At 37.5% G+C, this 27,925-nt stretch overlaps 1 protein-coding gene across 1 annotated transcript in view; it reads left to right on the top strand.

Moving 5' to 3' along the window:
- MAN1A1 (mannosidase alpha class 1A member 1) overlaps positions 1-27,925 on the top strand; it is a 141,066-nt gene that overhangs the window by 69,489 nt on the left and 43,652 nt on the right. The window contains exon 5 of the mRNA XM_041423972.1: positions 11,493-11,587. Coding sequence (XP_041279906.1) covers positions 11,493-11,587 — 95 coding nt within the window. The remainder of the gene's footprint in view (positions 1-11,492; positions 11,588-27,925) is intronic.

Raw genomic sequence — 27,925 nt, 5'->3', positions numbered from 1 at the left:
TTATATTTTAGTCAGTTTAGTTTTATTACTTGTCCAGTAAGAGAAATAGTCTTACAGTAAACAGAAAGGAATTGAATTATTCTGCCTAATGATTTAACTTACAACATAAAAGGAGCTTCTTAAATCATAGTTCCTCCCCCTTGAAGCCTCCTGTTTGGCTTAGATGCAAAGAACTAGAAGAGTTCACATCTCTTATATTTAATTTAAGGAAAATATACAAGCACCTTATTCAGGCTCATTTTGATCCTGTCCATTATTCATCAGAAAATTCAATGACTATTGTCTGTCAGAGAAATCTGAGTAATAAGGAAGAAAGCACTGAGTTAGGAAACCATCATCTTTTTGTCCTGCTGTATAATGGAAGATTTTTATTGTTACATTAGTTATATAAAAAGCCATCTAGATGGTGTGTCAGAAGTGTTTTGGGGAAAGGAACCTGCAGGGTAAGCTAAATTTTAACCTGTTCCTCCCCTTGAAAAATAACAACTTAAGAATGCATCAATGCAACTGCTGGTGTTACCTAACTCACCTGTCATGGGGTCAAGCTCAGCTGTTCACATGGTTGCAAATCCAAGCTTCACTTACCCAAATGGCACATTCTCAATCCCATTGTTTTTAATGGAATTGACCAAAACAAGTTTATTTGTAATCTGAGCATCCACTGAAACTTAGGGCTGAAACAGCTAAAACAGTTGATTTCTGTCCCATATATCTATACAAGTGAGGTAGAAGTAGTCTGTAGCTGCTGGTGGTAAAGAGAGCTCAGTGAGAAAGTTTTGTGATCCAATGGCTTGTTCATAAGTTATCCATGCTGTAGATCTAACAGAGGAACTGTTGGCACTGTCTTTGTACTTGTGATCATTCTACTTTTTTCCAGTATCTGTGATCACAAAATCTGGAAATTCCTGTGTTGACTTCAATCCTAGTGGAAGGATTAAAAGAAGCACTTTACTGTTTAAAAATGGGCAGCCATAATATACAACACTAATTTCCATTGTATACTCATTAAATTTTATATATGTTTAAATAATATAAGAGACACTCTAAAATAGTAGTGTTTAATTTAATTTATTCTCCTTGTATCCATGAACACATCAAACTAATGGGCTGTGGAATGTAGAATTGCCTATGCATGAAGAGGAGCATAGGGTCTCTGGCAAAGGACATTAGAGTAATGCAAATTAACTCCTTAGGCTTTTTGTGTTTAATGAAGACTGTAAAGCCTGGAACTCCATAATTCTGTGCCTAAAATCATGGCTTGTTTTTAAAACTTCAGTATTCAAACTTGTCAGTTTGGATTCTCATCATACTTTGTTCCTTGTGCTAATCCTTTAATAGCCTGCATTACACGTAGTGTACTAGTTATTAGTTGTCCTATTGTTGCTATTATTACAAGCCTACTGCTTGCTTCATTCTAAATCAAACCACCAATAACAAGACCCTTGAAAAATACCTTGTTGCAGCATCTACTGAAGATACAGCATGTCACTGAGGCCTGTACTATGACCCTGCCCTGTCCATGTCCTAATGCCAAAATATAACATTTATATTCAACATCAAGAAGAAACTGAAACCCAAGAGGTTCCCGTTGAACATCAGGAAACACGTTTTTACTGTAAGAATGACAGGGCACTGCAGTGATTTGCAGTGATTGCCCAGCGAGACTGGAGAGTCCTTGTCCTTGGAGATACTCCAAAGCTATCTATAAACATTCATGTTCCTGGGCAACAGGCTCTGGGTGGCCCTGCTTGAGCAGCACAGCTGACCCAGATGTCCTTCAGAACTCCTTCCACACAGGTCTCTTCCAACCTCAACCATCCTTCTGTGACCTTTGTGAAAACAGAGCCCTTGGCCATCTGGAACACTTTGCATGAAAACAGCTCCTTACTGCTACTGCACTACTGCTGCAGACCCGGCACAATTGCTGTAGAGCAAGGGGAGTAACTCCAGAAAGAACAAACCCTGAGCTTTTAACTGTTTGAGGGCTGGCCTCTGAATGATACAAGTGACTGACAAAATACTTGTGATGATGTCAGATCAAGACTATGTAGTGATTGAGGAAGACTATCTTTTTGAGGGCAAACAGAGCAAAAAAGAAGGAGTAGTTACTTTTTTCCATTTGCTCATCACGATGCTCAGGTTTGCTAGTGGTCAGTTCAAGGGAGATGGCAGAATATGGGAGACCCTGAGTCTAGGGGCCTTTGTCCAAGGACCTTTTTGATTCAAACTGATGAGAGTAATTTCATTAAGCTGTTGTTCTGGTGTTGGAGTAAAATATTAAAGTGATTGAATGAAGTTAGGAAAAAATTAATGGAAGAACAAATAAAGTAGGCACCCTTGGTGTCCTGTTCACATTGTTATACTTGTATATTTGATAACCAGCACTTAAAACTCTTGCCATTAATGCCTGTCACATAACATTGGCTGAAACAAACAACTCTTCATTTGCTGCTGAGTTACCATTAAAAAGAAAATAGAATTCCCTTTATGTACACAGAGTGATTTTAGCCTTTTCTGTGCGTGCCACCATGGTCTAGGAGTGTCATTTAGAGTAAAGGCATCACTCTAAATCACTTAATGGTATTGGAATTAAAATATACAGTCAGATTTACAAGCCTAGGAATGAATCTTCTGAAAGCACTTTATGCTGCATTGAGGATGTAACTATTGATTCCCCATGCAGTTTATTAGGCTCCTCGGCCCCACCCCCTGCTTTCACACAGATGGTGTTGCAAATCACCCCTCAATGGTCACCTGCTTGAAAGGAAAGTTTCATATGCAAAGTGCTGTTCTTTGTTTAGTCATGATAGCTTGCAAGATATAAAATGAGGCAGCTATTTAAATTTGTTGTTACAGCACTTGAGCTGGGTACACAAGATTAAGTAAAAAGAAAATTAGGAAGCAGATGCTTGTGGCTTAACAGAAGAATTGAGCTAAAAGATACCCTTCGTTACTGCTGGATATGAGTAATTTTACTAAGGCAGCTGTTTCCTTAATCAGGAAAAACACCAACCTCTTAAGATGACATCCAGATGTTTTCTGTATTACTTCACAATATAATGAATTTCCATTTTATATGCCGTACTTTTAATTTCAGTCACATTCACTTATATCCAATATACTTTCAAATGCATGTATCATCTTCCTGAACTGTAGAAGACCTCACTTCTAAATGCATGACATACTCTGTACTCTTGGCATCCTTGGCTGGTGTTAGTTTACGAGTTGTTTCCAGGGCTGACAGTGCCTTTCACCAGCATACAAACATGTGAATATTGGACTTCCACAAGTTGAAGAAGACTTATTTTATTGGGAACAGATGGGCCTTGGGAAAGAGTTTTTTAGTGCTAGTGTCTCTTCATACTTGAGTTGTACAGTTGTATGGTATCTCTTAAGTGGTGCCTGTTGTTCAAAGCAGGACGTACCATAGTGTTAATTCATATGGGTTAAGATCCTGTTCCTCTTATGTGGATATTGTGTAAAAACAGAGATTTCATACTTCCACTAGCTCTTAGATGTGGGCTCAGTCTTCCATCATGGCTGCTGACACTTTTAATGCCTGCTAGTTTGCCATCTGTCCTTGCTTGAAACAAATGCTTTATTTGACTGGAGACCTGCAGTTCCAGGCTTTCTATTGCTGATAGGACACAAAGCTGGCATCCCAAATCTTTGACACTGATTTGCTGACACTGAGCTGTTTCATAATTTATGTATTTGGGGTGTTGTGCTATTTCAGAGTCTTAAGATTTGAGCACAGTTCTTGCAGGTGTGAGTCTTGTTTACCTGTATTTGGAGCCTCGGGAGCCGGTTGCCAGCACTCAGTTAATCCATACGTGTGCAGTAAATCCAACTCATTACTCTTTGTGCATGCTGCTTATCGCACCTCTTGAAAAATTAAAGCTGCCCTGAGTCTGGGGTGAGGAATTCTCAAAGGCTTTTGTGAGTAACAAATTCCTTTTGTTATTACAGGCAATCATTGCAGTTTGTTTACTGCATTCATCACTGCCTTTTCTTGAATTATTGCAGCAGGGATATTATTCAATGATTGGTTCATAAGCTCTCCAGTGCTAATGGGTTGTAGCTAAGCCTCTAATTGTTCAAGTATACATAAGCTTTAAAAAAACTTACGCTTTTTGACGTTAGTAGATAAATGAACAGTAGCTTTTTCTCGTGTGTTCTAAACGTTCTTCCTCTTAAATAGTTCTTGGAGTTTGTGTAAGCAATCCTAAATACACATGAATAGCACAAAAGAAGATAACCAAATATAACAGGAACAAAGTCTTCCTTTATGATTTTTTTTAATTCTGTAGTTATCTAGCAATTCCTGTCTTCATTTTTAAGTTTTAATGTACAAGTGAGGTATGGAAAACTTACTGTGCATGACGTTATTTCTTTGGTTTGTGCCTTGCACTCTTTTTTGACAGTTTGTACCATTTAATTCTGGCCTTCCTAAAATAAGATTTTCAAACACAGTATATCTACATAGAAATTCTTTAGTTAAAAAATAACTGAAGTAATTAGATATGTTAGCTACTGCTGATAACTTGAGGGGGCTTGTGCCTTTTACTGTGTGCATTTGAATGAAATCTGGAAATCTCTCACTAATCCAGTTACTTCCATTCTATTAAGTTCTCTACAATCTTTTCCACAGAGGGATACTCTTCATGTGACTTCTTTGGTACATCAGTCAGCTAGAAAAGAAAATTAATTTTCTTGCTGCCAGTGAAACCATAACAAAAAAAGGCTAATTGAATAAAAGAGAAGGAATTTATTTTTTTTTTAAATCTAATCTAATTTTTGCAATAAGCAGCTTTTTTATGTGAACTTTCTTCTATGAGCTGGTGACAGCATGCTGAGTTATTCTGGAAAGGGTAGTACAAATCTAAAAGCTTACTCACATTTGTTACTTCCTGTAGTTGTGAAAGAGACACGTGCTGTTCTAGCAGTTTGCAGGTGAGTGGTTGCCGACAGATACCACAAGCTGTCTGAATCTCTCCAGTAAGTTATTTGCATATTTCTACAATCATTGTTTTCAAAAGCTTTGAGAAGAGTTGTACAGATGGGCACAGGTGCTTTGGGTTTGATGTTCTGCTTGCAAACTGGAAAGCCTTCCCAAAACTCAGAGTGGTGAAGAGTGTGATGCTGACTGGTGTCGGTGTGTGCCATTGTGTTGATCAGCTCTGGCTGATCTTTGGCTGCTATATGTGTAGCCTCAGGTGGAGCCACTTGTTTTGAATGCACTGTCCCCCTCTTCTGTATCCTGGTAGGAAAACTTGAGACTGGATGCAGTCCTGGGCTGGAGGTGGGCTCATGTTGGTGTGGCATTTCATATGCTCAAGTCCAGGACCGAGGCTGGCCCAAAGCCAGGAAATTGGTCTTGAACAGTCTCTTTCCTGGGGAAAATGCTCAAAACACACTCTTGCACTCTTGACACTTGTGGATCTGGATGTACAAAATGCTTCCACAGCTGTGAAAGTTCTCTTTGCAGGCCATTTGGCTTCTTCTGTTGGCGCTGATGATCACACTGATGTGATTCATTATAATGCTTGTTTCCAGAAATGTTATTAATTTGTCTCCTCACCTTTTAGCACAGAATATTTATAAATTACTTCAACTCAGCTGGAAGTGAGGACTGAATAAAATACAACTCACTGGCACCTGCTAGTGTCAAGGTGACAGTAATTGTAAAAGCGCTAGTTGCTGATGAATTAACACCAGCATCTGGGTAACTTATCCAGCTGTCATAAACACTGAAAATGTGTTATAGGAAATAGGTTTCAAATAATTTGACTGTTAGATGTGGTATCACTTGGTATTGCAGATAGTGGCAGAATTCAGCTTACACTATTTCAAGTGTTCTGTTATGTCAGGTGGAGTACTACAATTTTTGTAGCATTTCTAGTCTTTCATTGTAAAAATAAAACAAATGTAAATACAGCAAAAATCCTGGATTATCTTTCAGGAAAGAAGGTATTGGAACAAGTTGTTCTGAGAGGGTTCTTTTTTGTTAGCTGATCATTTTGAACCCAAATCAACATTTGTTATGCTGAGAGGATTTCTATTCGGTGTTCTGAAGAGCAGGAAAGCAGCCTGTCCCTGTTCATTTTTCTGCTCTCGTTTTCTGCTTTTGCACTGAAATATTCATTCCTTACCCTACTGGGAAAGGGAGTCAGGTACTGGAAAGAAATCTATAAATCTTACTTAGTGACTTGTCAGTTCTTATCTGTAAATATAAAAACAAAAATGAGAAATGCTTAATTTAATAGAATTAGAAATGTTGAGAAAATGTCTATGTCAATTGAAAAAAAAGATTAAAATACAGTATTCCTTCCTTTGATGTTAAATTTTAACTTCTGGTTCCCTTTATGTGGAGGACTTCTTAAGGCAGAATTCTGGCTGTTCTTTAATTGATGATGCTGTACCATGTTATGCCTTTTTTAAAATTAGATGTGCCACATACGCAATTCTAAGATATTTGTTTCCTGTGCTTTCTTTTCTTCCTGATTAGCAATAGCAATTAAAACTACAATGAGGTAATCTGACATTTTCAAAGGGATTTGTCATTCCAGCCAGAGGAAACATTTTTGTTTATCCAGAGGAGATAACATTCTTACAGTATAATGAAAGCCAGTGCTCACCAGATGACAGGTCTGGTCTTTGCCCTGTGGTTGCATCTTTGCAGGCAGAGCCTTGTTTCTCTGTGGGAACACTCTTTTCCCTAATAAGATTTGTTAATGGACAGAAGAGTCTGCAAGATCTGATTGATTGTGGCATTGGGTGTTCTAACATTAGCATCACAGTTCTGGGTGTATGATCTCTCAGTTAATTTGTTAGTTAGTTAGTTTGTTCTCTCTTATAAAGATCAAAAATACTTATATGTATTTAAGAAATATTTAAGGCTGTCTAATGAGTGAGAAAATAATGTCTTGTTCCCTGGCTTGGTGTGTTTGTGTTGCCTATGGAATGGACAGACTGTAGTAGGAGAGACGAGTGTGTGCAGCACTGAGGTGGATTTCTTGTTTACCTACCAGGGCTTACTCAAATGTTCTTGAAAGAATTGCTGGCTTGGAGTAATGCTGGTGATCTGACGTGACTTCTGTGTTTGTAGCAATTCACAGCCTACTAACATAAACAGAGATTGAAATAGAAAGTATAGTAACTCTGTTTTCTGCCTAATCTATTGTATGGTTATAGTAAGTATCTAATTTGCTTTTGTGCTGACTTTGAGTAGGACTGCAGAGTGTGAAGGAATTTCTATTTATCTCATGGGGGAGTTCATCTTACACAGGACCTTCACACAGTATGAATCAGCATTATACTTTAAAAAAATGCTAGTAACACCTTAGAGTTTAAAAAGATAATTATCTCACATCTGAAGTCTACTAGCAAAAATTAGGTTAAAGAGAAATGCTTGAGAAAGCATTTCATATCCTGCCCAACTTTATAGTTTTAAATACTGATCATGTATTTGGGACTGGGTTCAATTATTTTCTTTCCTGGATCACAGTGCTTCACTTAGAATAATTTTCTTTTTTGTAGTATGGTGTTTAGCTGAGTTAAATATCAGTGCAATTTTTAGTGGCTTCATTGCTGTTTAAAGGTAATCACAGTACTTTGCTGTGAATCCTCAATTTAAAAGAAGGGACTGATGGCAGTGTGGCTTACTCTGTGCACCACCTTGTAAAGAGAATGCCAATAGGCCAAGGGAGTAACTCCATAGTCCCCCTTCTTTAAAAACTGTGCTGTCTAGATATGATAGAGCATTGGAGAAAGTGATAGAGGCTTCAGGAGTGCTTTGTAGACTTCTGTATTTGTAGGTAAATATTTAAACTAAGCATGGAGTGAAGGGTGGGGTCCAGGTATGGGACTGTGACAGCTTCTCCCAGGTCTGACCCAGTTGGAGTACTTCATGTAAGTAATCTTTCATTACTGCTGGATGAGCATTTATGAGGAAAAGCCAGGAAAGGTCCTTGAGGCTCTAAAGATAACCACTGGGATGGGAAATTTCGCCCTGGATGTTTTCCTTTATTATATATAATGTCTCTGATTTTTGTGCTCTGTCATTTCTACCTTTGTTTTGTGTTTCTCGTAATGGCTGTCATAGTTTGTGCTTACCAAACAATCACTTTACTGGTGGTAGTGGGGAAGGATCAGAGCTTGGCAAAAGTTGAAATAAAATGCAGAAGCAGAGATAATAAGTAGAAGTTCCTAGTGTTTATTTACTTTTATTACCCAAAAAAAAATCTTACCCAGCACAATATTTATTTCTTGCCCAATACTGTAGGTTTCTGCAGAAGAAAAATACAGTGAACATTGTGGATGATGTGCAATAATTGCAGCACCTGCTTTTCCAATTATTATTATTAACATTTAAAGTTGCAAATTGAGAAATAAAGGGGTTCCTTTATTTATCTTCACCCTTTTACCCTTGCTGAAAGAGTATAATTTTACTGCATGAGTCTGCAATTTAGTGTGCTCAGTCGTTCAGTGTTGTTGTAGTCTTGTCATTATTGTCTATGCCATTCTTCTTCATGGATAGTGATTTACTTGTCAGTTGTTCAGCCACATTAAATAAAACTTAGAGATAAAAATAGACAATGTCCATAGTTGATTTTTGTTTTTAGCTTTGGAAGGAGAAGGGAAATCACCAGCATGCCTTAGTAATAATAGTTGAAATTCTCATGTAAAGAAGGAAGTGCATCTTCACCTCAGAACTTGTTTCAAAATTGTACGATAGTGTAAAAATATTTTAAATTTCTTTTTTTCTAATTGCCTACTATGAAAATTGTTTAGTGCATTAGAAGAGGTGCATTTTGGACAAGAAAGAATTTGGAATGCCTGGCTTCACTGTGTATTCTAATGTTGGTGCTCAGGGCAGTAGCTGTGACAGGACTGAATTATGTTTTCCTTCTATATCCATACGTGGAACAATGCTTACTGCTGTGTATCTCATGTGTTTGGTTTTTGATAGCCATTGTTTGTGACATTTCCATAAAGCAGGCATTTTTTATTTTGAGAGGGTTTATGTTATGTATAAAATAAATACAGTAGAATTTTAAAAATGTGTTAGTGTTGGTAGAAATACTTCAAAGTAAAGCATTATTGCTCTACATCAAATTTTTGTCCAGAAGCAATTATTGTAAAAGATCTCATTCTGAGCTCACATGTAATCTTTTTAATGATGAAGGATTGATACAGCCTGCAAGGTACAGTAGCTACTGAGCCTTGCTGCCTCTGCTGTGGTTTAGTGTGTGTGTTCTGAAGAAGAGATCTCCTCTTGTCCTTACATAAGCATCTAAAAAGAATACATGTGGCACCTTTAACAGCATTCCATGAGATATCTATCTACCCCCTTTATGCATGGCTAAAAGTAGGGAGTTTGTGCTGTGCAGCAGATGCTCCTACAGAATATCAGGGTCCTGGTGTGCCCATGGCTTAGGAGGATGGTTGTAGCCACTCTCCTGTCAGTACTTCCATGTTTCAGGGCAGAGAGGCTAATGGGTTGATCATGCCATATGCTGTAAAAAGCGGAGGGAGGCCTCTCTTGTGCTAAAAGAGCAAAGGATACGTTTGGTTTCAGCAGACCAAGGTGAAAAACATGGCTGTGAAACAAGGGAAAGCTTGTGCACTCCAGGTGGATTACTGTCCCTGGCTCCTCCCAAGGAAATCTGCTAAGAGGTGATTATGTTCTGAGTGTTCACCAAGGCTTTAAGCCTTGGGAAGACTGAATGATGTGCTGGATAAAGATCACAAATCCATAACTAATTCTCATCAGAATCCACATAATTGGTAAATGGGGAAGTCAGAAATATAATGGATTGTGAAGGGATTTCCAAGCAAATTGTTTTCCCTGCTGCTTTGCTTCAAGTTTCTCCCAGAACTCTGATGAAATCCATCCAAGAAAGTTTTCTGACTCCAGACATAATTTGGCTTGAAATTACTTAACCTCCCTCAAAATATCTTTTACTGTAATTCTAAATCTTGGACTGTTGCCAGAGAAATCTTGAGATCTGTGTCCTATGGAGAGACTGTGGGATGAGATAGTCTGGAGCTTCTTTATAGTAACATGATTGTTCCAGAGTTTTATATTTACTCCTGATCACATATTTTTCAATAATAAAAACCTTCCTTCAGCCTGGCTTTTAGAAAATGGTGTTTTACAAATAGTATTTTATTTTTGTGGAAAGAAGTTTCTTCATTACTTTGTTTTGCCTAGCAAATGTCTTTATATATTCACTTCAGCATATATGCATGGCTGCACCACAAGATGCATCAGATGTACAAACTGATTTCTAATACATAAATAAACATAAATCCATCATAAATATGTCTGAGGAGAAAAAATAAGTTGAAAGGAACCATTATTAGAAAGAGAGAACAATGAAGGTGACTTTGCTATTTTGACTACTACACCTGGGATAATCCCTTTCAGTGTTGCACAAGATCCCAGTGTAATTCCAAGCAGATAGGCCTTGAACATCCACATATTGAAATCACTAAATAGGTTTCTATATTTAAGTTGGAACAATATTGTTTCTAATTAAAAACTCTCTTAGTAGAGCACTCAGTGCACAAACAGTAAGGTTAATGTAACCTGAGCTGAGCTGGCAGTTGAAGGAAAGCAAAATCCTCTTTGTTCCAGCTTTTTAACTATTTACCTGGACACCAAAGTTCCACTTGTTAAATTGTCTGTCATTTTTGTGGGCATATGGTAAGCATTTGGGGCCTTTCTGCTTCATGTTTTTGAAATGGAAGCTGAAACTCTTTACATGCTGCATATCAGTTAAGTCTCATTGGCCACAGGAGTATATTCAAATTTTTTGATTAATTGTGGCACTGACACTCTCTGAGTATAAGCCAGCTGAGTCCATAAAGACTGTAGCACTGTAAAATCTGTGAGGTTTATTTTTTTGGTGATGTGGGGGGGTGTTTTTGCCACAGACTGCCCATGCAAGGTTGGCAGCACAGCAGCCACGTGGCAATGCAGCCCAGGCTCCCGCAGCGTGCTGAGCCCCATGAATAAACCTGACAGAAAGCAAAGGTGGCCTTGCTGCAGCTGTGTCCCCATGCTCCAGGAGGACATGGCGCTTGGGGCAGGGAGCTGCTGGCCAGCCAGCCAAGGTGCAGGAGCATCCTTGGCTCACAGCCCCTTCCCTGAGCACAGGGTGCTGCAGGGGCAGCCAGGAGTGTGTGACCTGCTCTGCAGGGTTGGGTCTGCCTGTACTGGTGGCTCTGGCTCGATGCTGGTGGTGGCAGGAGCAGGTCATCTGGGCATTGTCACTGTGTGTTCCTGCTGTGTGAGTTCTCTCCTCACCAGGTGCAATGGAAAACAGGCTGTGCTGCTTCTTTCCTTTTGCGGCACACTAAAGGAGCAGGGATGCTTCATTGTGCTGAGATGGATTGTGCCACATGCTCAATAATGATATTAGCTAAATTAATTTAGTTGGAGCAACAGTGCATTTTCCAACACTTGGTTTCTTCTTAATTTTCAGGTTTTCCGAAAAAAGGCAGTGGAGCTTGGAGAGAAATTGCTACCTGCTTTCAACACTCCCACTGGGATACCTTGGGCATTACTTAATATCAAGAGGTAAAACTGCTGTTTTTTACTAGAAACACATAAAAAATTATGTTGAATCCATCTTCGCCACAAAACTATTAAAATTGCTGCAGAGTTTTTGTCCTTCTGGTTCTATAGTTTAAATTGGGAAATTTAAGTGGATATATGTTGCACACAGAGGATGCATGCAGAAGTATATTTATTCATTTCAGAACAGTGCGTTTTTGTCAGTTAGTATGTTGCTCATTCTGAAGTCCTTCTAGTGTTGTTTTAGGTAGGCTAAAAGCATTAGGACATGTGCTACTTTGAAAGTTTTCTAGACACTTTGTACTCTTATTTTAACCTGTTCTCAAACGTGGTATAAATCATGTCCTTCATATCAAAAAACAAAAGGAATACCGGCTACAAGAGACTCACTGTTTTTTACCCTCTCCCAAGGACTGGTTTTGCTTTGGGCAGTCATGGTTTAAAGGCAGCTCTGTGTTTGCTGCTCTGCCGGAGACGCTTGCTTTCCTGAAGTCACTCTTGCCTCCACTATCTGGCTCCAGATATATCAGCAATTCCTTGGTCCAAATCAGGACTGCTACCTGTGGGGTGTACTTGTGTATTCATAAGGACACATCAGCTTTCTTCGTACTGGTAATAAATCCCAGCATCACTCATCATAAGAAAGTGAATTAAAAAAATTTCATGTGTGTATGTAATGGTGATGTGGTTTTTTGAGTTTTTTGGTTTTGCTTCCTTGACAGTCAGCATCTTCTGCTGTCCCTTGCTTGCTCTGTATTTATGAGTGCAACTTTTCCCCGTAGTGGGATGGACATTGACATGTTGCTTGATTGGCTGTGTTTGCTTCTAGCTTCCCAGTAAACTGCACAGGGCCAGTCCTACAGAAACCCTCTGGCATGTCAGTTCAGACAGGCTTATCTTCCACCTTCTTTTCAAACAGCGAGGTAGAAAGCCAAAAAAGCACATCTGTGTGTGGGAGCAGCAGAGAGTTAGTAACTCCTGAATTTTCTCATCATTGAAGGGACTGATTAACTGCTGGCTAGTGATGATCCATGGACTTTGGCATGCATGCTAACAATTTTTTCACTATAGGCTTTAATAAGTTCTGCACAAGTTCAGTAGTACAGCAGCTTGAGGCATGTTGGTAATTTGTTTTTAAGCTGTTAGAGAAACTTCTGAATACAAAAGCCTTGCATATGTTTGTTATTGCTACACAACAATACCTTGCTCTACATAGTTTATTTAAGCATGCGTAAAGTATTCAGGCTAAAAATACATCTTTTATATAGCCCTTATCTAAATCCATCCTTAACTATTAATATATCAATGTTGTTTTTGTATATAGTTCAAATTATGTGATAGATCTTTATGGTTTGTTCTTACCTTCTCACAACTGCTGTGGGGCACCACAGATGTCAGCTGCAAGGTGGTAATGTAAAAGGGATTTGTTTCTTACCTGGCACAAAAGTGAAAGAGGACTTCTGCTGAGAAAATTTCCTTTGCTGTGGCAGAAAAATTGGAATGAAATGCTGGGTTCTTGATTATTCATTCTGAATCCTTGCACATCTGCCTAGCTTTGACCTTCAGTAGATGACTCTTCCATAATACTGTGAGTAAACAAATATGCTGTCATCCAGGCTTAGGAAATGCTAAGCCACTGAAGCCTGCATACATTGCGGATCTAATATGCCTCATTTCTGATTAGTATTTTGTTTGATTTTATTTTGATTTATGCTTCAAATTGGAAAACACTCACAATAGATTATGGATGTCAGTGGTTATTTTTAAATTATTATTTCTGGATTAAGAGATGAGCTGGATATTTGTTTAACTTTGCAAAAGTTCTTCAGAAAATAGTTGGTTTTCTCTGCTCATCCTGTATCATCATAGCCAGACCTGCTCACTTCTTACGTGCCTCTGTGTGTAAACATATGTGTGCTTTTTTCTCCTTGTATGCCAATGACATCCAACTGAAGTATTATTCTCTTTATCTTTTCCATTGTTTCAGTTCATCTTGCCTCTTTCCTCACCAGTTAGCAATCATGGGACACTTACCGTCTTCTTTGTGGAACTCTTATTATCTAATATGATAAAAACTTCATTGTACTATTCTTCAGCCAAAAATATTTGCCAATTCATGAGTATGTGTGCTTCTAAAACTTCCTTTGGTCTCTAAAGTACAATTTAAGTAATTAGATCAGTGGTTTGTAGGGGGATTTCCTTTTCTTTCTTTCTAAAGTTTCAGTTGCACTTCCACATTTCTGATGTTGCTTTGTATTTTCAGTTCACCTTTAGCATCTGTTTTTCACTTCTGCTTGTGCTGCAAAATTTGACGTTCCTTCTATGGCTCACTTGCTTATTTAAGTAAACTGTGTGGTATAGTACTTGTGGACTCTTCTGGCTTAAAAGAAGGGTAGAAAGGGCTGCAGATGGAGAAGTGTATAAAGCTGTGGTGGGTTGGCAGGCATGTTTTAGTCTTATTTTTGGGGATAAGAAGCACAAGCTGGCAAAACCACTTTTATTTTTTCATTTGCTTGCTTATTTATTTTCCTCTTCTCACAAGTCTTTTGTTTAGATATTTTCTCTTCAGTACTTTTAAAATGCCAACTACAACAGTTTCTGAAAATACCACTAGACCCTTTCTTTCTTCTTCCTAGTAAGCTGTGACAATCTGGCTTCTCCATGTTAAAATTGTCATTTCTCTTTCTCTCTATAAACTTTGATAGTTTATGACTGATCAATCAGATTGCTTGTGTATTTCTGTAATTTATCTCTCAGATTGATAGAAATTTAAAAAATGTGAAATTATAACTCGCTTAGTGAGTTAAATAATTTCAACAAATACCCAGATGTGCATCAAGTTTGCAAGATCAAGTAATCTTTTTAACATATGTGTATTTATTATTACCCCTGTAACTACTGAATGGGAAGCTGTATGGGGCTTGTGTTTATGGGATGATGCCCAGCTGTCAGATTCAGGAGAGAACCCAGATTGTTATTATTCTGTTGAATCAATCAGGAATAAACATCTGAATTTAAAAGTCTGTGGTGGTTTTTTTTCTTTCTTTCAGATGGAAATTTTGTCTCTATGTCACTTTTTCCCCCTTTGAAAACAGACCTGTATCTGCTTTTTAGTCATTATTTCTGATAAGACCACATTACTCTTTGCCAGTAGAGAACCCAGAAGAATTTCTATATAAAAGAATATATTTTCCATTAAGTGCTCTTTATACATTGACCAGTTGCGTAGTTTTAAGGTTATTTATTGCATTTTGTGTGCTGTGATGTAGCAATACTGTTAGGCATTAAAGTGCCTGCCTTTTTATGAAGAATCAATGTAGCATATAACCTTTAAGTGCATCTGAAACTTTGAAAAATAGTTATGCCTTGCCTTAATGAAAAAGTTTCAACTAGAGTAAATAATTTTTTTTATTTCTGGAAACATAACAAACTGAAAATGGAGGTTTTTTGGATGTCCAGCCTGTTCATAAGTGTTGTTGTGGCTAAGGGCGATATTGTGCCTGTTTCTCTGGCTCACTGACAAATCTAGATTATATAATAATTTCTGGCTTAAGGGTCATGGGAAGTGTTGTATAGAAGGAAAAGCTGTGAGGTTTTGTTGGAGTCGGTCAGACTGGGAAAGCCTAACAGAAGTTAAAAAAGAGGATTTTGAAATACATGTGATTAATTTGTATTGAAATCAAACCACAGGGAGTGGTAAGATTTACTTGACATAATTGTAGAATGTTTACTGTGTCTGGTGTCAGTTCAGGATTCTTTGCCTTTTAGAGTTTCATATTGATTGTACATAAATAGTGGATCTGAGTTGTATTCAATAGACCATATTTTAGGAAGTGAAATAGCAGGGGCCTTGCTAAATTGTTTGCACAAAGCAGTTATTCATAGGTAACTGAGGATGGAAGTGACAGAGCTACAATATTTATGTCATCGAGATGTTGTCAGCAGGATTTTAAAGCAAGGTCCTCTTTGACTTTCAAAATTACTATTTTTTTTTAATTGCTGCATTTTTACAGCATAGTTAAGTTATGGCACAGGTCTTTCCAGGCCTCAAAATGTTTAAACAAGAGTTCCTTGGCACTTCTGAGCCCTTGCAGCTACTGTGTATTCAGAGCAAGGAGAGACATCCATAGCACAGTTTCAAACACTGTTTTTTATTTCAAATCACTTGGGGGAATGAAAAAAAAAAGAAAAGAAAAGAAAAGAAAAGAAAAGAAAAGAAAAGAAAAGAAAATAGCAAGAAAAAAATCACCCCTAGCTTTTTTTTATTTAGAACAACTTTTTACCACCAGCTAAGATTTCTGTTCTGTGACAGTAGTGCTAACTAAATAGGATGGTTCTCCCCACCATCTCAGCTTGCCCAGCAGAACCTGGCTGCTTTGGAGAGTTTTTTGCTAAAATGCTACAGTGTTTTGGAGGGATGACACACACAGGTGTTGTTGTCTTATGGGACACTCACTCTGGTATTTCAGACTGCTGGTGGCAGTGTTTTAGGTTGCAAGCATTTAAAGAAGCTTCTCTCAGCACTTTCCATGTAGGTGCAAATGTGGCCAATAAACCAGCCACCTTGGAGGTATGGAATGTTGGTCTTTAAACAATGGAATTTTCTTGAAAATATTTCAGAGTTTCAAAGTAATTCCCCATTTCAAAACATGTCTGAAGTCTCATGGTCTTCAAAATATCTTGTGTGTGGTACTGCATTAGAAAAACTCCAGTGTTCTTAAGGAAATAATTCAGCAAAAAACAGAAGGGTTCTTTTTGAGTTCTGTGACATCTCCAAAACATCATAATCAGTGCATCTAAGAGTACTTACCTTTCTAGTTAGTAAGGAATTTTAATGCATTGAGAAAGTTTGAGAATATTACAAAGGGATCCAAACATCTAAGTTCAGTAAACCTTTTTGACAGCTTGATTCTCCCACTTACAGTCAGAACTGCCTGAAATGTGATTGATTTTTGCATGATTTTGCATGATTTTGTATGATACTACATTCTTTAACAGAATTAGTGGTTCATGCTTTTACTCATCCAAGTGACACAAGCACTTTCTTGCAGAGATTTAACCACTATGAATATTTTTTCTGGTTTTCACTGTTAACGCCAATGTATAAATTTAAAAAAAAAAATTAAAAAGCAACCTGCAGAATTGGTAGAGATTTGCAGAGTTAAATAAAGGCTATTCTTTAAACTTGACTGTATTTGGCAAAAATAAACCTGTTTTCAAAGGGAGTTTAGAGATTAAAACCTTACACTGTCTGCACAGTTTGTTATTGTAGGATCATGCAGAAGGTGTGTTTAATGAAATCTTTAATTATATCCTTTCTGTCTAATTTTGGCATAATTTCAGAGGAAGAAATCAAAATTACCTAAGAAAAAAGCTAAAAGTAGCAGACATACTTTATAAAGGCTTTGTATGTGTGGTTTTGGCAAATGACTCCACTGATATAATAAAATGGTAATAATAACAAAAAAGAATTTGAATATTGAGCTAAACACTGAGATTTCCCCTGCAGCAAAACAGACCAATGGAAAGCAGACTTTTGCCTTCAGGCATTTGGATTGCAGTGTGGATTTGTATTAGCACTGGATGCAAAGAGAGAATCCTGGCTGAACTTTGTCTGTCTAAAAAGTACTTGTTTTGTGTTAAACATATGATTTGGCATAGAATGATCTGCTGCCTGGATATACCAATCTCTTTCCATTGACTAAAGAAGACCTCACACAATTAATTGAAAGCACTGACATCTTGAGATGAGGAGATTAATTACATCCTGATTTATAAGTAACTAGTGATAAGGATGATTTCAGCAAAGGGTGCATTTTTCCAGCACAGGCATTTCAGTTCGTTGCATGATTCATAAACAAGTTTACATTTCTTTAGTCAGTATTGAATGCAAAACAACCTGGAAGAATAATTATTCATGCTAAATAACAGAAAATTAGAAAGTTCCATGTTTTAGGATATGCTAGAACACCACAGGAAACAAATTCCTTGCCATGTCTTTGCCTCATCTGGAATTCCTTGCTATGTTGTCAGCTCAGCTGAAATGAGTAGCTGGTTCCACATTGCAGGACTAGTGCTTTATATTCAATATTCAGTATATTTGACCTGTGGCTATGTCTGATTTACCAGTAAGCAATGTAAAAAAATCTCATTTATAATAATATCACAAAAATTTCATGAGATAGTTCAAGGAATGTAGCTCTTTATCGAGAAAGAAAACGAAGAAAAATATTATTTTGGTGGTAGCCCATAATGATAGGCTTTATTATTCAACTAGCAGCTTCAATTCAATATTGTAATGCAGAATTTGTGTGGGAGGTTGCCCTCTGGATAACACAGGAAGAATTTGGGACCTATTATTATTATTGCAAAATATCCTTCTCAGTTTAAGTGCTTTCTTTATAGCCAAAAGAAAGATTCTAGTCCAAGACTTAAGTTTAAACACTCTCCCCACAATTTATTAGTGCAATGTAAAATGAGTATAGATACATGCAAGTTCATAATTATCATATTACTTATCTGTGTAAAAGCCTATGTGAGCATTAGTTATGGTACTCCTCAGCACAAAATGTACAATTACAAACACTTTATAGATCTCCGTGGTGCTAACAATAGGTAATGTTCTTTCACAAAACCAAACAAAGCTGCTGCCAGACAGTCCCACAGAAACCAGCTGGTTCCTGGAGGCTCCACTTCCTGGACCTTGTGCCCCTCATCAGCAAACACTCCCCAAAACGTTCCCTGACTATCATCAGATTTTGTCTTGATGGCTTCAAAAAATGGGGAACTGCTTTTTTGGTGTGTTATTTATAAAGAAGATATAAAGGCTTTCTGTGCTAGAAAGGGGGAAGATAAGCAGGTTGAACTGTTTTTTGTTTTGCCCTAGAAGAAATCAGGACTAGGAAGTTCACCCCAGTCACCTATGACATATGCCAATAGGTGGCATGTACCAAGCATGTACTTCTAATTTCCTGCCAATCTGGTTGTAACCAGTCCTTCGCTGAAATGCTGTGACATAAGGTGGGAAAGTTTCATCAGATACTCAGTTTGTTTCCTGAGAATTTAAACCATTCTTTCTCCCCTGTAAGTTTTTGAAATTGCGTTTCTTGAAAATAGGATTTTATAAATGAGCATATGGCTAAAGGTGTTGCTCGTGCTCCTGCCTTAGCTGGATAAGAGCTGTTATCGCCTCGATATTGGCAGATAATCAGGAGTTATTTGTATGCCATACCTTCCCGTTGCCTAGGAGTTTCAAGGGAACCCTTAGTGTTGAATTGCCAGACATGTTTGAGAGTTGGAGTTGTTTGTGAAGATGTGCAGGATGAGGCTCAGTTCCAGATAAGATATGTTTGCATGTTGCCAGGAACAGGCTCCTGCTGGAGTGGGACACGGCAAAAGGCACTGTGAAGCAGCTTGAGGAGCATTTATCCTCCCCTGAAATCAAGTGCCCAGGGCCTGGTTTTTCCATGGCTGATGCTGACTGTGCTGGGAATGCTGACACCTGAATGTAGGCACATTAATCTTTGCACTTGGTTCAAGATCATTTCCCTTTTAATTGCTTGTATCATGGATGACCTAATTTTTGTCTGTGTGTAGTAAATGATAATCTTACAGCAGACAAAATGTGACTGTCAGAAGAGGCTTCCTTCAGAGGGAAGGGAATCAGTTACTAGAGACTTCAGGTTTCATGAAATGCATAAAATGAACAGGAGTCACTTCCACCACAATTCAATTTACCTCAGAAAAAAACACATTATCTAAAACCAATAGTTGTGTAGGGATCGTTCCACCTAAGAATTTTCCAACCAATTATAAAGCCACTTTTGAGTTGCTTACTTTGCTTATTTGTTACAATCTATGCAAAATCCATGACTCATTTGTCATTAGGGAAATCTTGAAATGACCATGAGAAGTGAAGGGGGGCATTTGCAAAGTGCTTTGCTTGTGTATTTTAGCTGGAATTTGGTACTTCCACCTGGTTAAATCCTCAGCTATGTGAGGTTGTTGGGTTATTTTTCCTGCAGTGGTTTAGGCATTTATATGATGTGGTAGATAATAAGAATTAAGATTGACCAAGGAAATAGCTGACTGATGTTGTAGTTACTCTGCATTCTTACCATCCTAAAATGATGAGCATGAACAAGAGTTGTTAAGTGTATTTTTTCGGATATCATTACTGAGAACAGATTCTCCTGTTATCTTCAAAGAATACTGGATTTTTTCCCTTGCTGAAAAAGCAATTTCCTTCAATACTTCTTGAAGTACATCTTTGGTTTCAGATAAACATACAGATAGATATATGTATTGGTAAATCTTTATTCATCACTTTCTGGTTTCTTACTTCTGCTGATACAAGAGGCTCTCTCCTTAACCTCCACCAAACCATGGCCTCTCAGCTGGACAGCCAAGACCCTGCTGCAACTGACACAGTTCCAGTGCATCATGTATATCACAAATAATAGTTTTACTTATCTGATTTTTCAGCTTCTCTTTTTAGCACTTCATAATCTAATTAATACAGTGAAACCTGAATTTTGTGATTTTCGGTTTCATTGTACCAGTGTTGAGGGGTGTGTGTTGTGCCATTTTTATAAGCATGTTTAATTTTAAGATGACTATTCATAACTGCTTCTGACACCTTTTGTTATTCTGAAGTTCATGGCATATGTGTTTTCATGGATGTCAGATACTCTTGCAGTACTATTTTCCATTTAATCTTTCCATTTAATCTTTTAAATTCCATTTAATCTTTTAACTTGACATTTAAAACAAATAAGCACAAAATGGGCTATCTTTTTTGCCCTAGAAGTCAGTCTATCAGAATAATAAGAACATTCATATGGATTCATTTTTTTGTTTTACCTTTTAACAGAAACAAAACTTTATTATTTTTAATAGTTCAGTAATGTTTAAGATTTGGTGAGAATTCAAGAGTCTTCTTTATTTTCAGGCGTGATGTAAGTATGAATTGCTTGCCTGCTTGCATAATTACTGATCATTACTTGCATTTTCTCAGCTTTATGACCAGCTTCATACACCCAGCTGAGTACAGAACACCTAATTGTTTTTAAACAATAATCTCAGCATTAAATACAGATGCCTGTGGTACTGTGTTTGTTACTTTTAGTTATTTAGATGTTGATCATTGTAACAACTCAGTTCTTGGTTGGAAAACAGCTACCTTGTTTCTCATAGTGTCCCTTAAACATCCAGATCCTTGATCTAAGTTGCAATATTTTAGAACCCAGGTTCTGAGATGACCCAGTTCCTTTATGTGGTATGCTTTCTGTAAATCATAACTCTTGCAATCTGTCTTTGATCCTGCTCTACTTTGTGTATTTTCTAACCCTGCTACTCCTATTCCGTGCTTGCTCCCCTCTTCTAATCCATTTTGATTTTGGAAAAGAAACAAACCAGTGATCATTTTCAGCTTGGATAGTTTTTTTCTACTGAACTGTGATTCTGTCCTTGCCCTCGCATCCTCCACAAGAGGAATCTGAATCCTGGATGTATCATGTTTTCCCAGTTTAGGGGTTGCTTCTCTGAGCCTTTTTCCAGATGTTTCAGTTTGATGGCATGTTAAAATTTATATTTGAGAATTGTACTGGGTATTGTCCCACATATGTCTTCTGGGACTTCTGGGCAGACTGTTATTAATTTCCTCCCCTTCCTATCTTCCATCCTCGCGTCCATCCTTCCTTCTTTACCTCCTTGCTTTCCTTCATGCCTAATGTTCTTGAGATCACCTAGTTGATTGGCTCTCTGCAGCCCCTCAATGGGACACATACTAAAGGTGCTGCTTTAAGATATGATCATTTATGAAAGAGTTGATCCATATATCCTACTTGTCCAAGTGTATCATCCAGTACCTTGTTCCTTAAGATCTTAAATATATTGAAATATTTGAATATTCAGGAAAGAGTGCTAATCAAGCCTGTGTGTATTTTGGTATACATTGGGGATGGAGGGGATGTCTATGTGTACCTCAGCACAAACTTATAGGTGTTTTACATGTATGTGTAAAAATTTATTTATAACATTTAGCAGTGTAAGGCAAATTGGACTCTTCTAGGGATGCTTGGGAGGAAAAAAAATACGTAATAAAAGTCTTGTGCCTGCCTTTGCTGCTGAAGGCTATGTATTCCCTTAAATTCCCTTTTCTTATCTCTAGTCTTTCAGAAACACGAAGTTTCTCTTTACCATTCCCCAGAAGACTTCATAAACATTACAAATCACAATCACCCAAATAACAATTATTGTCAACCTTCATTTGTTGCTGACATTTGCTCTTCCCTTTCTTTTTTTCACACTTAAACTGACCATGTGAAGACTTCTATTAGATCAAAATAGAATAGGCCACCACACTTTGGATGCCACAATGTCATAATTCTCATATTTCTACACTCATCTTTTACAAAGGAAGGAAAGTGAGGAGTGGAAAAAAATATACATGTTAAGCAGTAATGAGGCTGGAGAAATAAGCCAATTTTTGGGCTTAATGGAAAATGGAAAAACAGTGCATTGACTTTAGATGGATAATCCCTTCCATCTTATAAAAACACCTTTTGTTACTAGAAATGTGGACACAGGGGACTATATGCTCTTTGAATACTGCTTTAATTATCTTTGCTGCATTTATAACTGAATGCTCTTGATGAGAACTTTGATGAACTTTACCCTGTATCTCTATAAAGTTGCTTTCCTTTACTAGTTCTCAAAATTTCTTGCAATATGTGCAAAGGTCTGGAGCATTTTTGGTGATTTCTAATGACAAAGTCAGTTGATGAAGAAATTTTACAAGTCTCAGCAGTGAAAGTTTTCAACAATGCAACTATGAGTAAACCCTCTTCCTGTTCAAAAGATGTTGGAACATGGTATCCACTTCTAAGTTTTGTCATTAAGAAGATTCTTTAAGAATTAATTTTTAAGCTTTTGTGGTTTTTCTACCAACTACACTAAGTCAAATTATAATGTATAATTTATTGGCCTTATTACAACACTTCATTAAAATGTCAGAAGTTTCAGCTTCTAGGCAGGGTATTAGTGCAAGAGCTGTGCATGCGGTGTTCTTTGCGTATGGAAATAGCTACGGCAGTTATGTTCTGCAGCATGAATTAACAAAGATTGATTGCAATCTGTTTTTATTAACTCAAGGAAGAAAAGCTGTGTAGTGATATTAAGAAAATTAATTATAACTTTCTAATCTAGTAATTAATGTGCAGCTGGGCATGAGTGCAGTTAGTGCATTTCAGTAATTTGGCAGTCCTCACAAATTATCATCATCTGTTTTAAGGTAGACAACTGTTCTCTAATCCTTGCTCAGATTTTTATAATCTTTAGCATTTCAGAATGTTTTTAACAGTATAGATGTTAGATATGGCCTTTTACCATAATAACATGAGCTGAAGATCAGCTTTATCTTTCAGGACTCGGGTTCAGTTGTAATTTTTAGAACCATCTATCATTCTTTTCCAGTGTTGTACTGAAATTTCTTCTGAAACAGTTGTATGAAACTGTGATTACTGGTAATTGACCTGCATATGTTGAAGTGTCTTAAAATGCTACTGAGAATTTAATGTATCCTGTAAATTGAGATGCTTCAAATTAAATAGAGTTCTCATGATAATCACTTTCAAAACTAATCAAGTAGTATAGTGTTATTAAAACTTTTATTGACTTAATTTTGACAAATTAATAAATGTAACCAATGCAATTACTGTAATGGTCATATTACTCTACATTTTTTATAATCTATCCCTATATGTTTTTCAGAAATGCAAGGAGAAAATAGAAATTACCTAGATGTGTTGAATTAGCATGACAAGGTGACTTGAGGGGGAGAGTATTTGTGCACTTCTTGCTTTCTTTATGAGGCATGAAGGTTATTGTGGGTCACCCCATGCTCAAAGCTTCTTGTCTATCAGGAAATTAGGTGATACTGAACAGAAATTACAACTAGGATCCCAGCAGCAAAATTGAGAAGAGGAAATGCTGTTAAGCAGACTGTCTGGTTTTGCAACTATCAAACCTGATCTACTAAAATCTCTTAAGAATTGTAATCTTCTCAGTATGGTTTATATTTAGTGTTGTTTTTAACTAAAAAAAAGCAGAAAACATGTATGTAGATCAGATGCTGATGATGGTCTAAAACTATTCAGTATCCTTACACTGTCACTGAACAGATAGTTAAAACCACCTGATTTGTTTACATAAGACTTCTGGGGAATTTGCTTGTCTTGTGTTAGGAATTTTGTTTTCATTAGGAACGTTTTAGAGAAGGTATTCTGGGAGACCAAAGGCCAGGAGTTTTCAGTGAATCTTGTCCTTTCACTTCTTTTGTGACAAAATTTCAACAGAAAGTGGACAGCATTTGCCAGAAGAGCTTTTCTCCTAGTACTTGAGAAATTCTCCAGGAATTCAGCAGGCTTGGGTTTTGCACTTTTCAGACATGTGCTTTTCCTCCCTAGGTTATTGCTTCCTTTAAAAGAAAGCATTAGCTAGAGAGTCCAAATCGGATATTACTGATAGGTGAATAGTGAGCAGGTTATGCCTAAGGGCTTGTGAATAATTAAGATCAAGGAATCAATGTGGATGTCTTCATTAGCAGGTTAGTTCAGCTCAGGAGTTGAGCTTCTGAAGTGCCTCTCCCAGTGTTCCCTACTTGCTGTGCTGTGCTTTGTGGGTAAATGCAAAAGTGCCTAAAAGTGGATATTTGTTTGGCACCATTGACATGCTTGTTCTCAGGGCATGTGGGGATCACAAACCTGCCTTTGGATAACTAAGTAAAGCTAAGCCATCTATATCTTTTGTTTGATCCAGCTCAATCTGAGCAGAGAGCTAGCTAAATCAAATGTTTTAAGCAGAAATTAAAATCTTTGACTGCTCTATAATGACAATAAAATATACAAGGGATTGGGGGAGGTGGGGAAGTGAGTTGCTGAGGCTCTAATCAAATAACAGCTTTGGAATTTAGGAAGGACCTACTTGGAAATTTTGTTGGTTTATTGGAAGAGAATAAGATTCATGCAGATCTCATGGCAGTTTTGCTTTATGCATAACTCTCAGATACACAAAAAAAAAAAAAACAACCAAATGAACAAAACAATCACAAAAATTCAAACACTAAATATGGAACTTGCAAATTGTCTGAGGTTTGTGGCTGACCTTAATGACTGTGAATAATGCATGGTGGTGGTGGCCATCTTTTGCTGGTTATTGATTTGTGTTTTGCAGCCAGTAGCATATCAGTGGTTTTAGGACCCTGAAATATTCAATTTTGTTCTTCATATCAAAAAAATTAATTGAATAAACTAGCTTGCACTTCAAAATGAACAAATGGGCAGCACTGCAGTTTATTGCATTAGTTATATTGAACAAACCACTTTAGAACAAATCAGATGAATAAAGAATATAGTGAATTTGGCTTTCTTTCTCTTTAGACACATGCTGGCAAATAATTCATATTTGAATTGTTCAAATAATTGAATGGTTTGAATCTGCTTCCAACCATTTTGTCAATATCATAAGTTTCTAAATTGTTTTATTTTCAAATTTGCTAATTGTTTTCTTTGAAGTTACCAATGTAACACAATTTTGATGAGCATTTGCTCAATTTGCACATAGCAAAACAAGAGTAGTTACATGACATGCAGCTCTTTGGAGAAAAAGATATTTTTAAGTGTCTTGTGTATTCTTTGAAGTCATTCTGTGGTGGATTAGGCAGTCCAGTCCAAACTGTAAATCATTTTTATCACACTAACTTTCAGTTAGATCAGCTGCACTTTTTTTCTGTGCTTTCATGTACTACAAGATATTACAACTGACAAAGAGTACATATTAAAGAGTTAGTTCGTAGATATGTGGGATAAAATATAACCCTAAATGATATCCAGTGCTGTATCTCATTCAGATGTGCTGAGGAAATTGGTGATTGCAGAACTGACATGGGTACTAATGTCCAAAAGCTCCTCCAAATTCAGTCATGTACATGAATGCCTCAAGGCTTTTTGTAGCTCTCTGAGGTTTTTCCTCAGCACTAAAAGGTATGGAATCTTAACTGCAAAACTTCAATTTTTCTGTCAGGCCATTCTCTTGGGTACTGTCACTGCTCACCACAGAGAAGAGATCAGTGTCTGCCCCTCCTCTTTCCTTCACAATAAAGCTGTAGACTGTGTTGAGGTGACCCTTCAGTCTCCTTTTCTTCAGGCTGAACAGACCAAGTGACCTCAGCCACTCCTCATGTGGCTTCCCCTCAAGGCCCTTCACCATCCTCATGGCCCTCCTTTGGACACTCTCCAATAGCTCAGTGTCTATTTCATATTGTGGCACCCAGAACTGCCCCAGCACTTGAGGTGAGGCTGCCCCAGTGCAGAGCAGAGCAGGACAATCCCCTGCCTTGCTCAGCTGCAATGCTGGCCCTGATGCTCCCCAGGACACGCTTGGCCCTCCTGGCTGTCAGGGCACTGCTGACTCAAGCTCAACTTGCCACTGACCAGGACCCCAGGTCCCTTTCCATTCAGCCTGGCTTATTATCCAACAGGCAGATGTGGACTCTCTTCTAATTGTTGAGTTAGGTGGATGCACCTAGCCAACATCCAAAATTCGTGGTGTTCTCTCTCTAATCTTACATAAAAAACTGTGTCCTTGTGTTTCCTTCTTTTTAATGAGCAGGCCGTGACACTGTAGCACACCATAACCTAACTGAGTAGACCTGGCTTAGAGGATGTGGTATGACTGAATATAATTTTAAAAGACTTACCAAAATAGTCTGTTGTTTTTTATTAAACAAGCAGTAGTAAAACCCCAGCAGTAAATGCTGTAGATACATGCATGTTGCTGTAGAAACCCATATAGCAGAAGGTAAAGACAAAATGAGACTTGTACAATGATGGGCTAGTTTGAGAGCTATTGAGAAGGAAAGAAAAAGAGGCTAGCAAGACAGCTAAGTAGTTTGTTCCAGCAATTTGCCTTCACTGGTTTAAACTTCATGTTAAAATGACGTTTTTATTGTTATAACACTGACACATCTTTAGGAGGAAATTAGTTAATAAGAGGGAACAATCTTTCAGCAAATTAAATGAAAGGCTACTACTTGCACTTGACATCTGTGAAACTGCTGCTACATTCCTTGGAGTAGTGCTTAGAGAAATAAATGAGCAAGTATTCCTTATAATTGAGCTTTAATGGTATCCATATGCTATATATCTTGTAATGGTGCTCATGTTGTGCAGTTTCTGTGTAGTATGAGAAAATTGAGTATTAGTCTGTCAAAGGCCCATTAATGTAAATGTCTTGATTCAGTTCTTAGCTGTGGAGAGGCTCATGTGTTTTAAATACATCCCAGCAAATTGTGGTTGGTGCAGCAACTCTGACAGTCTTTCCGGTTGACCTTTCAGGTAGCCCATTTCATGTCACACAGTAACCTCTCTAGGTAATGAGATCTACTGGAGCAAAGATTTAAAAAACACATCATTTTGAATTTAATTCTTTCCAAATGAACATTTTCTAACTGGCATTAGAACATTCAGTCTTTCAGCAATGTTGTTTCTCATCATGCCTCAGTATTCTACTGAGGCCATAAATGAACTGTTTTCTCTATCTTTTACCCAGAACTCCCTTTGTAAATTAGTTGAGTTTTGCTTAACTAACTTTATCAGCATTGTTTTAATGGCTAATAGCTTTTGGGTTTGTCTTTGAAGGTTTAAATATGTCATTTGAATATTCAGCCTGTTGTATGGTTAAGGTTTTCTGGCATCTGAGATTTTCATGAGTAGTACAAGTGCACAAAAGCCTACTTATGAGTAAATTTTGTTTGTGAGACAGATTGGTTAATTGGTAGTGAATTGGCTAAACATGTCTTAAGATGACTACAAAAAGACCTGTTGCTTTCCACAGAGACCACAGCTGTAGCAGAGGTGGTTCTTCATGCTTGCCTCTTAGGGAGAAGAAGGGAGCCTGGACTTCTATATTCTATCTCTTCACTCACCAACATATCAAAGAAAATTTGGCCTCTTGTTGCTGGCCCTTGAAGTCACCCTTTGGAAATCTGCCCTCCTGAAAGAGGCAGGAGTGAGAAAGGGGAGTCATGTCAATTTTTTTATTTTCACTGATCACTTTGACTTGGGCCAGTGTGTTGCTCTCATATTCCCAAATAGGTAATGTAATGTGTCATGAACTTACTCATAATAGACCTAAAGATAGTTTATGTTGGTGGCTTTTGAGTTCAAGGTCTCTCTGGTACTAAAAAGACAATTGTGCATGTTACCGAAAGTACTTATTTATCACTGATATTATCTTTCAGAAGTGTCAGAAAAAACAAACCATATCTACCCAGAACATACT

This window comes from Onychostruthus taczanowskii, unplaced genomic scaffold, assembly GCF_017590055.1.
Source record: "Onychostruthus taczanowskii isolate IOZ18803 unplaced genomic scaffold, ASM1759005v1 scaffold8, whole genome shotgun sequence".
Lineage (NCBI taxonomy): Eukaryota > Metazoa > Chordata > Aves > Passeriformes > Passeridae > Onychostruthus > Onychostruthus taczanowskii.
Note: the sequence above shows the minus strand (reverse complement) of the source record. Positions and strands in the feature narration are given on the sequence as shown.